This window comes from Eimeria acervulina, genomic scaffold, assembly GCF_000499425.1.
Source record: "Eimeria acervulina Houghton genomic scaffold, Eah_scaff784, whole genome shotgun sequence".
Lineage (NCBI taxonomy): Eukaryota > Apicomplexa > Conoidasida > Eucoccidiorida > Eimeriidae > Eimeria > Eimeria acervulina.
The window spans coordinates 3090-15705 of NW_013547144.1; the positions used below are offsets into that span (position 1 = coordinate 3090).

Consider the following 12616-nt stretch of genomic DNA (forward strand, 5'->3'; position numbering starts at 1 on the left):
TGTAGAGAGCAGGTGGTGCTGCAGTTGGCTGCCCCCCTACAGCGAGTGTAAACATTATTAAACATTAACATATAATACATTTATTATAATAAGTAAATAGGAAGGAATTACACAAAATTTATTATTTCGGTGCCTTCAACGCGTTTGCTGTCGCCGACTGGGGGGCCCCAGCCCCTGTGCATCCGCCCATCCCACCAAGAGGTGAGGGGTTTGTGCATAAGAGGGATTGATATTTGCTTATTCCTTTTAAAACATTTCTTCGTGTTGGTGCATGCAAGAAGAGCAGCGAAACGCACCAACTTGCAGCGCGCTCAAAGCCTGTCTGCCTGCTTGTAGCAGCCTGCACCGACAGCGACAGCAGCAGCAGCAGCAGCAGCGGCAGCAAAAATGGTCGTTACAAGGCAGGGTACCGTCACCTCCCCAGCAGCTCCGCAAGGAGCTTCTCCTGCAGCACCAGGTGCAGCAGCAGATGCAACAGCAGGGGCCCCGAAGGGTCGAAGCCCGCTGAAGGCAGCAGCGCAGCAAAGGGCCCCTTCGCGGAAGAAGCGGGTTGGGGGCGCCTCACCAGCAGCAGCCAAGGCTGCTGCAGCACACAGATCAGAGAGGAACTTTGCTTCTCCAGCGGCGTCTCCTCGTGCTGCTGCTGCAGCAGCAGTAGCAAGCCCTCGCGTGCACATTGCAAGCAAAGCGGAGGTGCTGCCGGCCACCAGCGCAGCAGCAGTAGGCAGAAGAGCCGCTGCAGAGAGGCCCCTATACAAGGGGGGACCCCTGAAGGAGAGGCTGCAGACGGGGCCCCTCCCCTTTGTGAGGCAAATGAGCGGCATGAGCGACTCGGAGGAAAAAGAAACAGAAAATGCAGATGAAGGCTTTGCAGCAGCAGCTCGCCTAACCCCCACCACTAGGAGGCGCAGAGGGGGAGCGGCAGCAGCGGCAGCAGAACTAACGAGACAAAGCAGCAGCAGCAGCAGCAACGGAAGCGTCAGCAACAGACAAGCCAGGGCTCAAGGTTCAGGAGCCGATCAGCAGATGGAAGCTGCAGAGGAGGCACTGGCATTAGGTGGCATCCGTTCCCGTAGCAGCAACATCAACAGAAGCAGCAGCAGCAGCAGCAGCAGCGGCAGCAGCGGGCGTTTGTCTGAGGGGAAGCTGGGTCAGCTGCTGCTAACATACTTTTGTTATGCATCTCTGTACTTAACTAGGAAGCCGTTTGCTTCTTGCAAGCGCGAATTGGAGGTGCAGCTGGGCTTCAGTACTGCTGCTTTAGGAGGGGTAGACAGTGTCTTTCTGTCTGCTTATGCAGCTTCTCAGCTGCTGCTAGCTCCAGCGCTGTTAGGTGCTGGTGGGGGCCGCTGCTGCAGCTCGCGCATATTAGCAGCAGCGTATTGCGTTAGTGCTTGCTGCTGCTTGCTGATTTCTTTGCTACCAGATGCCTCTCTGTCTCTTATGCTGCTGTCTCTTCTTTGGGGTCTCAATGGAGCTGCACAGGCCCTCGCCTTCCCTCTCCTCGTCTCCTCCCTCTCTTCCTGGCTCTCCAACACTGAAAGAGGGGGAGTACTTGGTATGCATGCACGCAGCAGCAGCAACAGCAGCAACATGACCATTACCACCTGCACAAGCAGCAGCAGCAGCAGCAGCGTTAGGAGCGTCTTTATGCATGCGAAGTTTTGTTTATGTCTTGTTCTGTTTGTTTTTGTGCGTTCAGGTGTATGGACAACTTGTCAGCAGGTGGGGAGTATCTTTGCAAGTTATTTAACAGCAGAGTTGTTGTCTGGTGCTGCTGAGGGCCCTTCAGCTCTATTAAGTAATATCTCTCTTTGGGGGCCGCACACTAAAGGGCTCTCCCGCTGGAGACAGACGTTCTTCGTCTCTGCTCTCTGGGTTTTCTGCTGCTCCGTCTTGCTGCTGCGCTGCCTCCGGAGTGCGCCACAAGACCCAGAAGCAGCTGCTGCAGCCAAGCAGCAGCAGCAGAACCAGAAGCAGCAGCCCAAGCAGCAGCAGCAGCAGCAGCAGCAGCAGCAGCAGCACAACTCGTTACTGGTGAGAGTGATAGGTATCGGTAGATTTAGAAGATTGTGCGGGGCTTATTTCTGTGTTAAGTTGGTGCGGTACGCTCTGTTATATTGGCTGGCTTACTATTTGGAGCAGCACGGGGGCCTCAGTGCTGCAGCAGCAGGTGAGAGGCATGCAGAACACTGCGCATACCCGAGAACAACGAGGGTTTAGGGTTTAGCTTGCAATACAAGCTTTGAGGTTTATGCTGCAGCATATGGATCGAGGTCTACAGTTTAGGGTTTAGGGTTTTAGGGTTTAGGGTTTAGGGTTTAGGGGTCTGTCCTGTTCTCTCTCTCTGCAGCATTCTACTGCACATACTTCGATGCGGGTGGCGTCTTCGGATCCGTCTCCGTGGGGTAAGTGGCCAATGCCTCCACGGCGGTTTAGGGTTTAGGGTTTAGGGTTTAGGGTTTTGGTTTTGCGGTTGATGTGGGTGAGTGGCGGCTTTAGGGTTTAAAGGTAAGGGTTTGAAGTTTAGGGTTTAGGGTTTAGGGTTTAGGGTTTGTTTGTTTCAGGTGGTTATCAGACAAATACTTGAGGGGCCGTCGCAGTTTGCTGCTGGCTCCGATGTGCTGGCTGGCGGGGGCCTTCCTTGTGCTGCTGCACTCCTCGTTGCTGTGGGGCCCCACAGGAGATTTAGGGTTTGCTGCTCAATTCGCGCTGCTGCTGGCGGGAGCTGCGATAGCAGCACCGGACTCTGCCCTGGGAGCAGCAGCAGCAGCAGATGCATGCGCAGAGGAGAAAGAGACACAAAACGAAACATTTGCTGCAGCAGCATCATGTCCGTGCAGCAGCAAAACCCTACACTTGTCTCAACACATCACAAACCCTAAGCCCTAAACCCTCAACCTAGACGCAAGCACATGCTGGCAAAGACAAAGACAAATACAGATATATACAGCACGAAAAACGAAGACAAAAGTAAAAGAAAGAGAGGCAAAGAAAGGGAGAGAGACGAAGGCAGAGATCAAGACAATAAGACATCAATACGCAGACACCCGCAGCAGCAACACGAACGGGGATGAGCAGCAGCAATGCCCCCAATAGAACAGTAGCAGTGCCGCTGCTGTTGCTGCTGCTGCTGCTGTAGCTGCTATCTGCTGCTGTTGCTGCTGCTATGTGTTGCTGCTGCAGGTATAGTGAACGGGGCTGGCAGTGTTGGTTCGATACTGCAAGGCCTCCTGACGCCAACTCTTCTTTCTGCATATGGGTGAGGAGGCGCAGCATAAATAAGGGTAGCCCCGTGCAGCGGATGTGCTGGAGCAGCAGCTGCAGCTGCTGCTGCTGCAGCAGGGCGTGCGAGTGCCGCGAGCAGCTGCGCATCGCTGTACCTGCGCTGTTGCTGCTGCAGATACTGTTTGTATTGCGACTAGTATTAGCATTGTTTGCGTTGCATGCGCTGTTCGTTTTGTTTGTGCTACTTTTCCTGTTTGTGCTGCAGCTGGTCTTGTGTTTTTAATTATCTGGCTTTGATGTCCGTTCTTGGTGGGGTTTCTCTTCTCCCTAGTGCCTTAAAAGACATCGAAGTAAGAGGACAGCTTCTTTCTGTTGATATGCTTCTGCTGCTTCTGCTGCTGCTGCTGCTGCAGAGGCCTGCTTTTTGCTGCCTGAGCCCCGCTGTCTGCTCCCGTGTCTTGCGTGTCTTTTTGCTGCAGTTCCTTCGCGCAGCGAAAGCCCAGTAGATTCGCCTTTTAAACGCATACAGAGAAGCAGCAGCCTCATTGCATGCTGCTGCAATAAACATATAAACAGACAGAGGGGGCCCCCAGGGGGGCCCCTATGGGGGCCCCACATCAGCCTCTTCAATCCTAATTCCTAGTGCTCTTATTCTGTACAGCCTTAAACCCTAAACCAGAATAATATACACCCCGATGCATTTAAAGACCTTCTTATGCGTCAGGCGCTGCAGTCTTTCTTTCTTTTGAAGGCCGCAAAATAATAATTATATTTTGAGGAAGATACTGCGGCCAACAGGAAACAACGTATTTGCTGGCTCTGGCCTTGGGGCCTCCTTTGTTGTCGTTACTGCGTCTGTTTATTAATTAAAACAACGACTTAAATAGAAGAAAAAACAAAAAATAATAAATTGATGCTAACGACTCGGACGTTCCCTCCCCCACAGGCCACTGGCCCGGTGGTCACCTTCGGCACAAGTGGCCAGTAGGAGGCGAGGGCGGGAAGGAGCTTGAAATAGGCTGTTAAGACAATTTAATATATTTAAAAAGATTAAATTAATAATTAAATTAAATATTTTATTAATTAAATTCAAAGCTTCAAACGTTTTATTGGTGCTGTCGGCCTGATGGCTGCCCCCACCCATAACAACGGCTTGCGGATGCCGGGGGCTGAGGCGAAGGGGGCCCCTGGGGGCCCTTCAATTTGTTGTCAACGTATTTCAATTTGTTTATTACTACTTTGTTCTGAAAAGAGCAGCATTTGTCATTGCTCAGACCCCCTATTTGCTGCTGTGCAGCGTCACCAGCAGCAGCAGCAACAGCAGCAGCAACGGCGGCTACTCGCGCCGTTGCTGCTGGGCGCGCCTTCGTTGTCTTCCTGCACTCACAACAAGATAAGGGGGTCTTAGGGGCCCCCTATGGGTTTTACGTCTCCAAACAAACCCTCTAGGGGCCCCTCACAACTATCCGAGGGCCCCTCGCTTGCTGCCTGCTACACAGGAGTTCAAACCTTCTTACGCATTCGCCCCTCCTCTTCTCCCTCTTCAGGGGGCCCCCCAACTACTCGCTGCCTGGCACTGTGGAGCCGTAACCCTAACTCCGTCAAAAAGGAGTCTGGGGGCCCCGGGGGCCCCCCCTTAAAGGGGCCCTACGCAGGGGGGCCCTGCCCAGAGGGGCCCCCCACGGAGCCTTTATTGAATACTGAAGCCCCAGAGGGTACGGCAGCAAAGGAACCCCCGACGCCTGAAGGTGCTTTGGGGGCCCCCGTCTCTTTTGCTGCAGGTTGCAATGGTGAGCAGCAGCAAGGTCTCAGGGGCCTGCTCTCTCTTGCTGCTGGCAGAAGCAGGGCCCAGACCTCTTCATTGCAGCAGGACGGAGAGGGCCCCTACCTTAAACCTCAATCAGCCCCTGTCTCCAGTTCAACCCCCCTCCGGGTGCAGCGACCTGCTGCAGTTGTGCTGCTGCCTCCTGGCGGGGGGACCCGGGCCCCTGCTGCGCAGCAAAGCGCTAACGCATCTGCTAAGAAAGGCTGGGGGCCCCCATTGAACCCTAAAGACCTTCCTTACAGCCGCACCCTCAACGCACCGGAGTGCCTTTATTCAGAGCAAAGCCGCCCCCCAGAGGTCCCGAAAGAGGCAGCAGCGAGGCAACAACAGATATATTTGAAGAGCTGTGCGGGGCCCTCCAAAGGGCCCCCTGTGGGGACCCCTGAGAGACTTCGTGAGAGGCCCCTCGTGGGGTCCCCTGGGGGGGCTATTGAGAGGCCCCTCGTGGGGGCCCCTGGGGGGCCCCTTGAGGGGCCCCCTGTGGGGCCCCATGGGGGTCGTTCTGTAGGGTTGATGAGTTGTTGCTTGGGAGACAAGGGCTGCGTGGGGCCCTTTCGGTTTGACGGTGTATTTGAGGAAGATTCATCTCAAGAGAGTCTCTTTAAAACAGTTGGAAGGCCAGCAGCAGAAGCAGTGCTTAGAGGCGTCAGCGCATGCATTGCTGTGTGAGCTGGGGATAGGGTTTAGGGTTTAGGATCTAGGGGTTAGGGTTTAGGGTTTAGCGCTTAGGCGCCTCAAGGCCTGCGGTGTCTTGCGAGACAGGCATGGGGCCTCGGGGAGCGGCAAGACGTACACCATGGTCGGGCCCGCAGGATTCCTAACACAGAGACCCAGCAGCAGCAGCAGCAGCAGCAGCAGGAGCAGCGGCAGCAGCAGCAGCAGCAGCAAGGAGAAGTGGGGTCTTGCTTTGCGGACTCTTGAGTTTGTGATGGAGGAGTTGGAAGGTCGGGTCAAAGAGGGGCCCCTTCAGAGGTGAGTCTTTGTTGTTTGTTGCTGCAGGGGCCCCCAGCTGTTGTTTCTTTTGTTGGTTTGCTGCTGCACTGGGGGGCCCCTCAACTCCCTCTCTCTGAGTTTGTTTGCTGCTGCACGGGGTGCCCCCAACAACTCTTTCTTTCTAAGTTTGTTTGCTGCTGCACCGCAGCCCTGCTGCCTTTGTTTCTTTTTCTGCTGTTGAGATGTACTGCGGCAAAGTAAGAGATCTCTTGGGGCCCCCACGAGGCGAACCTCAAACTGCTGCAGCAAATGCTCAGGTAACAAAGGAAAGATACACCACCCTGCTGAAGGCAAGGGGCCCCCCCCCCTCCACTAGGAGGGCTTCCCTCTGATTCATCTCCTCCCCATATGCTCTAGGGGGCCCCATCTTAATCGGGGGGCCCCCAAGTGCTGTAGGGGGCCCCATATGCTGTAGGGGGCCGAATCTGCTGCAGGAGGCCCCCATCTGCTTTACGGGGTGCTATCTGCTTCAGGGGGCCCCCATATGTTCTAGGGGGCCCCCATCCGTTTCAGGGGGTCATTGTCTCTAGCTTTAGTAAGATGTTTGTTCACCGAAGTGCTGCTGCTGGTTGGTTGCTGCAGACACTGGAGAGACAGCTGCAGCCGCGCGGGGCCCCCAGCAGCATTCAGGGGGCCCCTGGAGCCCCCGAGGGCATTTGCGTAAGAGTAGGATGCTCAAAGGAGGTGGTTGCTGCTGCAGCAAAGGCCCTTAGCAGGAGAGTGTGCCGCCAGACGCATGCAAACAGCAGCAGCAGCCGCAGCCACGTGCTGCTGTGTCTGTCTCTAAACCCCCCAGTGAGGCCCCTGCTGTCTCTACTTCAAACTCTCCTCCCATACACCAACAGGGCCCCCTAACTGACAAGGAGCGCTGTTAGTACTGCTGCTGCTGTTGCTGCTGCTGCACAGGAAGCAAAGGAAAAGGGCCCCTGCCTCTACCTGGTAGACCTCGCAGGAGCTGAGCGGCAGCCTATGGAGCGCTGGGGGCCCCCTGAAGTTGGGGCCCCCCTATACCCTCACCTGAAGGAGCAGTCGGGGGCCCTCTTTGCACAAGAGGTTAGCTAGGCAGCAGTATGAAGCCTGTCTCCTCCCTCTGCTCTAACTGTCTCCTCTCCCCACCTACTAACGTCACTCCAGCAAACAATAACACAGGGGCACTCCGGCTGGGGGCCCTAAAAGGCAAAACAGGGGGCCTCTTGGGGGCCCTTTGGGGGCCCTTTGGGTGCTCTTTTGGGGGGCCTTCTGGGGGCTTCTAGAGGGCCCTTCCTTGAGTGTGCTGCTGGCAACCAATGGCTATTGTTCTGTGTATAGTTTTTGTCTCTTCTTCTCTTTGTCTCTCTGTCTCTCTGCTGCTTTGGGGTGTCTCCTCACCCTGCCTTCATCAGCAAGTAGATTATGTCTTTGCGTTTCTCTATGTCTCTGTCTCTGTCTCTCTGTCTCTGTCTCTCTTTGCTTCTCCCTCTCTTTGCCTCCTCCTTCTTCTGGGGTGTCTCTTCAGGCTGCCTCCATCAGCAAAAGTTTGTCTGCCTTCATGGCCGTCCTCACCGCCCTCGCCATACACTGCGCAGCTGCAAGACGTAAGAACAGGGGGACCCCAGGGGGCCCCCCAGGGGGGCCCCTCTCGCTGCTGCTGCACGGGGGCCCCCCAGCTGGCAGACTTGAGGACACCAACCTAACGGGGGCCCCCAACAAGGGGGGTCTTGCTGCAACACGCCCCCCAACTCAATCCAACAGCTGCAGCAAACCTCCTGATGCAGCAGCGGGGGGCCCCCCTTCAAGAAGAGTTAGGGCCCCAAGGGGCCCCCACGTTCGCTTTCGAGAGTCCTGCCTGACCGTTGCCCTTAAAGATGTCTTGGTGAGGGGAAGCACACCACAATCTGCTGCTGCTGCTGTTCGTGCTGCTGCTGCTGCTGATGCTGCTCCCCAAGGGGCCTGGAGCCCCCCAAGCAGCACGGAGGCCTCAGTATGGGTATCAAATCGCCTTTACGCTGCTGCTGCTGTTGCTGCTAATATTGCTGCTGCTGGCCTTGCTGCTGTCGATGGTGCTTGTGTTGCAGCTGTTCATTCATGTTGCTGCTGAGGTGCATGCCTCTGCTGAGCGTACTTCGGCGTGTGCTGCTGCTGCTGCTGCTGCTGCTGCTGCAGGACGGGTGCGGCCACGTGTCTTTGGTGTTCACTGTTAGCAGCAAAGAAGAAGATCGGGGGCCCACCCTGCAGACACTCCGTTTTGCTGCTCTGGCGAGTCGCTTAGGGTGCGTAGAGGGGCCCCCAGCAGCAAAGCAGCAGCACTGCCGCAGTTGCAAAGCAGCAGCAAGACTCTGAAGCTGTGGGGCCGCTTTGTTTTGTTTGTCTCTTGCTGCAGGCCCTTCTGTCTTCAAAAGCCTCGCAGAAACATCAGCGGCAACAGCAGCAGCAGCAGCAGCAGCAGGACTTCTGCAGCAGCAGCTCCCAATGGCACAGCTGCAGCAGCAACAAGCGCAGCAGCGAAGGAAACCGCAACAGCTAGAACAGCACCCCGTGCAGCAGCAGCAGCAGCAGCAACAACGGCGCCAAAAGGAACGGCAGCAGTTGCTCGACCAACATCTACTGCAACGCAAAAGCTTGAAAAGGCAGCAGCAGCAGCAGCAGCAAAGGCGTACGCAGCAGCAGAAGCACGGAAAGCAGCAGCAACAAAAGCAGCAACACCACCCAAAAGCACAGCAGCAGCAGCAGCAGCACATAACGCAGCAATGCTAACACCGCACGCAGAACGCAAAGCAGCGCCTCCCCTCAGATTAAAAATACTCAGAGCGCCAGCAGCTGCAGCAGCAACAACAACAGCAGCAACAGCAGCAGCAACAGCAGCAGCAACAGCCAGGCGTACGACGTCCACAAGGGCAAGAGGCCCCCCTCCTCTGGCATCTCTTAATTTTGTCTGTCTCAGCCGCGAAGGGGTTGGGGGGCCCCCCCCTAAAACAGCGCAGCAGCAAACAATGCATAGGGGGCCCCCAGAGGGTACGGACACCCAGACCACTGCAGGGGCCCCGAGGGGCCCCTTGGGGGCCCCCTGGGGCCCCCCTAATAGCTACTTAAGGGGCCCCCCCAATGCGCTGGGTGAGGCCCTTTTAGATAGGAAAGACAAGAAAACAACAAATAATGCAGCAGCAAATCTACTGAGAAGAACAAAAGAAGAAGGGCCCCCCTCAAATGCTGTGGGGGGCCCCCGACGGTGTCTCTCCGAGCCGAGGGGCCTCCGGAGGCAGCAGAAAGGGGGCCGCTGCTGCTGCTGCTGCTGTTGCAGCCGCTGCTGCTGCTGCCGCTGCAGCTCGCCTTGCGGCAATATAGAGACGCTGGCAACGGTGCAGCAGCAGCAACAACAGCAACAGCAGCAGCAGCAACAGCAACAAATGCAGCAGCAACAGCAGCAGCAACGGCTGCTGCTGCTGCGGGTGGGTCCATCAGCAAACTGCTGTTCCGCTGGGCAAAGGTGCCGAGGCCTCTAAACCCTAAACCCTAAACCCTAAACCCTGAAGCCCGTTCTTTGTCACCGAAAGAATTGATATAGTTTTGTTTTTCTTAAAAAAGTTGGGTTATCTAGGAACCTTACTCCTTACAAACCCTAAACCCTCAACCCTAAACCCTAAACCCTTGCTGCTCAACCTTGTCTAGGGGTGCAGCGCCTCCAAGGCATCTCCAGGGGCCCCTAATAGATTGGCAAGGGCCCTCAGGGGCCCCCAGGGGGCCCTGGGGCCTCTGGGGGCCCCCCGAGGCCCTGGGGGCCCCTCAGCGCAGATGAAACAGCTTCTGGCGAAAGACTTAAGAGAAGGCCCTCATCAAGCGGCATTGCCTGCAGCAAACAACAACAGAAACAACAACAGCAGCAGCAAAAGCAGAAATGGTAGCATTAGCAGCAAAAGCTGCAGCAGCAAAAACAGCAGCACGCCAGCATACGGGACAGCAGCAGCAGCAGCATCAGCATGAGCAGCATGGGGCTTAGGGCTTAGGGTTTACGAGGGTTTACCTCTCGCGCTGCTGCTGTCGCTGCTGCCGCAGCAGAACCAGCCCTGCTGCTGCTGCTACCAGCAGCCACGCCACAGCAAACAGCAAAAACCCTTCGGGGTTGTCTTCAGAAGCAGCTGGCACGCTTGCTGCTGCTGCCGCTGCTGCTGCTGTTGCTGCTGCTGCTGCCTGAGGTGCTGCCACGGCTGGTGCTGCTGGTACAAACGCCTCGTCGGGAACTGCTGCAGCTGCTACTGCTGCAGCTGCCGCTGCTGCAGCAGCTGCTGCTGCTGTTGGTGGTGCTGCCTCTACTGGTTCTGAAGAAGCCGCTGGTATCTCTGCTGCTGCTGTTGTTGCTGCCGTTGTTGCTGCTGGTACTGCTAGTGCTGGTGCTGCTGCTGTTGGTGCTGCTGCTGCTGTTGCTGTTGGCGGTGCAGCAACCGGGCCGCTTGCATTCCACGCCTCATGGGGAACAGCATTTGCTGGTGTAGTTGGTGCTGCTTCTGCTGCTGCAACTGCTGCTGGGGGGCCCTCAGCCGCAGCAGCGGAGGGGCCCCCGACTGGGTTACCCATCGGGGTCTTGGAGAGGCCTCACCAACAACCCTAGCGTTGCTGCTGCTGCTGCTGCTGTTACTGCTGCTGCTGCTGCTGAGTCAGGCGTTGCGGGGATGCTCCAAGTTTCTGCAGCAGCTGTTGCTGCCGACACTGCGGCTGCACCAGCTGTCGCCGTAGCAACAGCTGCTGCTGCTGTTGTTGTTGTTGGTAATGTGCAGCACTCTATGGCTGCAGTATAAAGGCAGAATTCATCATATAAAAAAAGACGTCGGTGTGCTTCTGCTGCTCTGCTGCAGCAGCAGCAGCTGCAGCAGCATGTGCTGCTGCTGCTGCTGCTGCTGCAAAGGGGGCCCCCTAGTCATGAGGGAGGGGGGCCCCTAGCCCTGCGGCTAGAGCAAAATAAAATTTACGAATAACTAATAATTGCGTTGCAGGTGAACATTTAATTTAAAGCTTGCATGTCCACCTTGTGTGCTGCTGCTGCTATTGTTGCTGCTTCAGCTGCCGCTGCTGCTGCAGCATGCTCGTGAGCAGCAGCAGCAGCAGCAGCAACTCGATGCCGTCCCCTAGCGTTGTCGGTTGAAGCTCTGCTGTAGCACCATCAGCAGCATTTCTAGAAAATTAATGTTGTATTTGTCTATGAGGCCCCAAGCCCTTCTCTTTGTGCTGCTGTTCACTCGTCTGAGGTGTATCTGCAGCTCTGCGTCTTCCGCTATACTGCCAGCAGCAACGGCTTCTTGCTCGCTGCAGCAGCAGTGGGGCCCTCTGCATCAACAAATTAACGCAAAGAGGAGCCTCTGGCGCTCTCCCCTCAGCCTCCTGCCGGGCCCGCTGCTGTCAAGCAGCAGCAGCAGCAGCAGCAGCTGGGAGCAGCGGATGCGCAGGGGGCCTTTTGTGTCTTTCCTCTCTCCTAGGTCGTGGTTCACAAACGCGCAACAAAGGATACTTACAGCAACAGCAACGCCGGCAGCAACGCCTCCTGCTGCAGCAGCAGCAGCAGCAGCAACAGTAGCAACAGCAGCAACAGCAGCGGCTGCATCTCTTCCTGGCCGACGCAATCCTTTGCACAGCTTCTCTCAAAAGATAATGGCAATGGCTGGAGAGAACTCTCAGACACCGGCGAAGACGGAGGTCGCTGCAGCAGCAGCAGATGAGTCAGCTGCTGCTGCAGCAACCGCAGCAGCACGACTTCCTGCTGCTGTTGCAGCAGGCGTGAAGTTGCAGCTGACGCCTGAGGAGGAGGACCTCTTTTCTCTTCTCAACAAATGCGTAGAAGAAAATAAATTAAATGTTGGTGAGCCAACTACTGCTGCTGTCGCTGCTGTAGCTGCTGCTGTAGCTGTTGCTGTTGCTGCTGCTGTAGCTGCTGCCTTTTGTGTTCGCTTGCAGCAGCTGCTGCTGCATCTCTGCTTGCTCATGTGCCGTCGCAACGGCAGCTGCTGCTGTTTTTCCTTCTGTTTCTTCTAATTGCATTGCTGCGTCGTGAATGGATAAGCTGCTGCTGCTGTTGCTGCTGCTGCTGCTGCAGCGCTGCGAGCAGCAGGTGGTTGGGTGCGGGATAAGTTGCTCGGCATTCCTTCTACTGACATCGACATTGCAATCGACTGCCTCTCAGGCCTGCAGTTCGCCACTGTACTGGTTAAGTATGTTGCTGCTGTTGCTGCTGTTGCTGCTGCTGTTGCTGCTGTTGCTGCTGCTGTTGTTGCTGCTGCTGCTGCTGTTGCTGCTGCTGCTGCTGTTGCTGCTGTTGTTGCTGCTGCTGCTTTGGAATCACGTCGTTGCTGCTTCCTGTATTCGTATTTTGTTTGTATGTGGCTGTTGCGTGTGTCTGTTTTTTTTGTCTTCTTGTTTCTGTCTTTGTATCTCTCTGTTTGTCTTTGTCTTTGTCTGTGTTTCTTTCTGTCTCTCTTCCGTTTTATTTATTACTGCCCCTGTCTCTTTCTCACTGTCGTCTCTCTTTGTCTCTGTCTCTGTCTCTATCTCTGTCTCTGTGTGTGTCTCTGTTTCTGCCTCTGTCTGTCTCTCTCTGTCTCTGTCTCT

The 12616-nt window shown here is 55.9% G+C and overlaps 2 protein-coding genes across 2 annotated transcripts; one reads left to right on the forward strand and one right to left on the reverse strand.

Moving 5' to 3' along the window:
• Positions 1-387: 387 nt before the first annotated feature.
• Positions 388-8779, forward strand: EAH_00048990 (sugar permease, putative; the record flags this gene model as incomplete). Its single annotated transcript, XM_013391367.1, has 15 exons — positions 388-1150; positions 1427-1558; positions 1703-2037; positions 2326-2408; positions 2568-2833; positions 3187-3262; positions 3494-3537; positions 4728-5718; positions 5783-6025; positions 6195-6303; positions 6629-6706; positions 6953-7099; positions 7542-7898; positions 8189-8267; positions 8406-8779. The coding sequence occupies 15 exons, from the start codon at positions 388-390 to the stop codon at positions 8777-8779; spliced, it is 4077 nt and encodes a 1358-aa protein (XP_013246821.1).
• An 833-nt stretch (positions 8780-9612) lies between these two features.
• Positions 9613-10594, reverse strand: EAH_00049000 (hypothetical protein; the record flags this gene model as incomplete). Its single annotated transcript, XM_013391368.1, has 2 exons — positions 9613-9631; positions 10044-10594. The coding sequence occupies 2 exons, from the start codon at positions 10592-10594 to the stop codon at positions 9613-9615; spliced, it is 570 nt and encodes a 189-aa protein (XP_013246822.1).
• Between the last annotated feature and the right edge of the window lie 2022 nt (positions 10595-12616).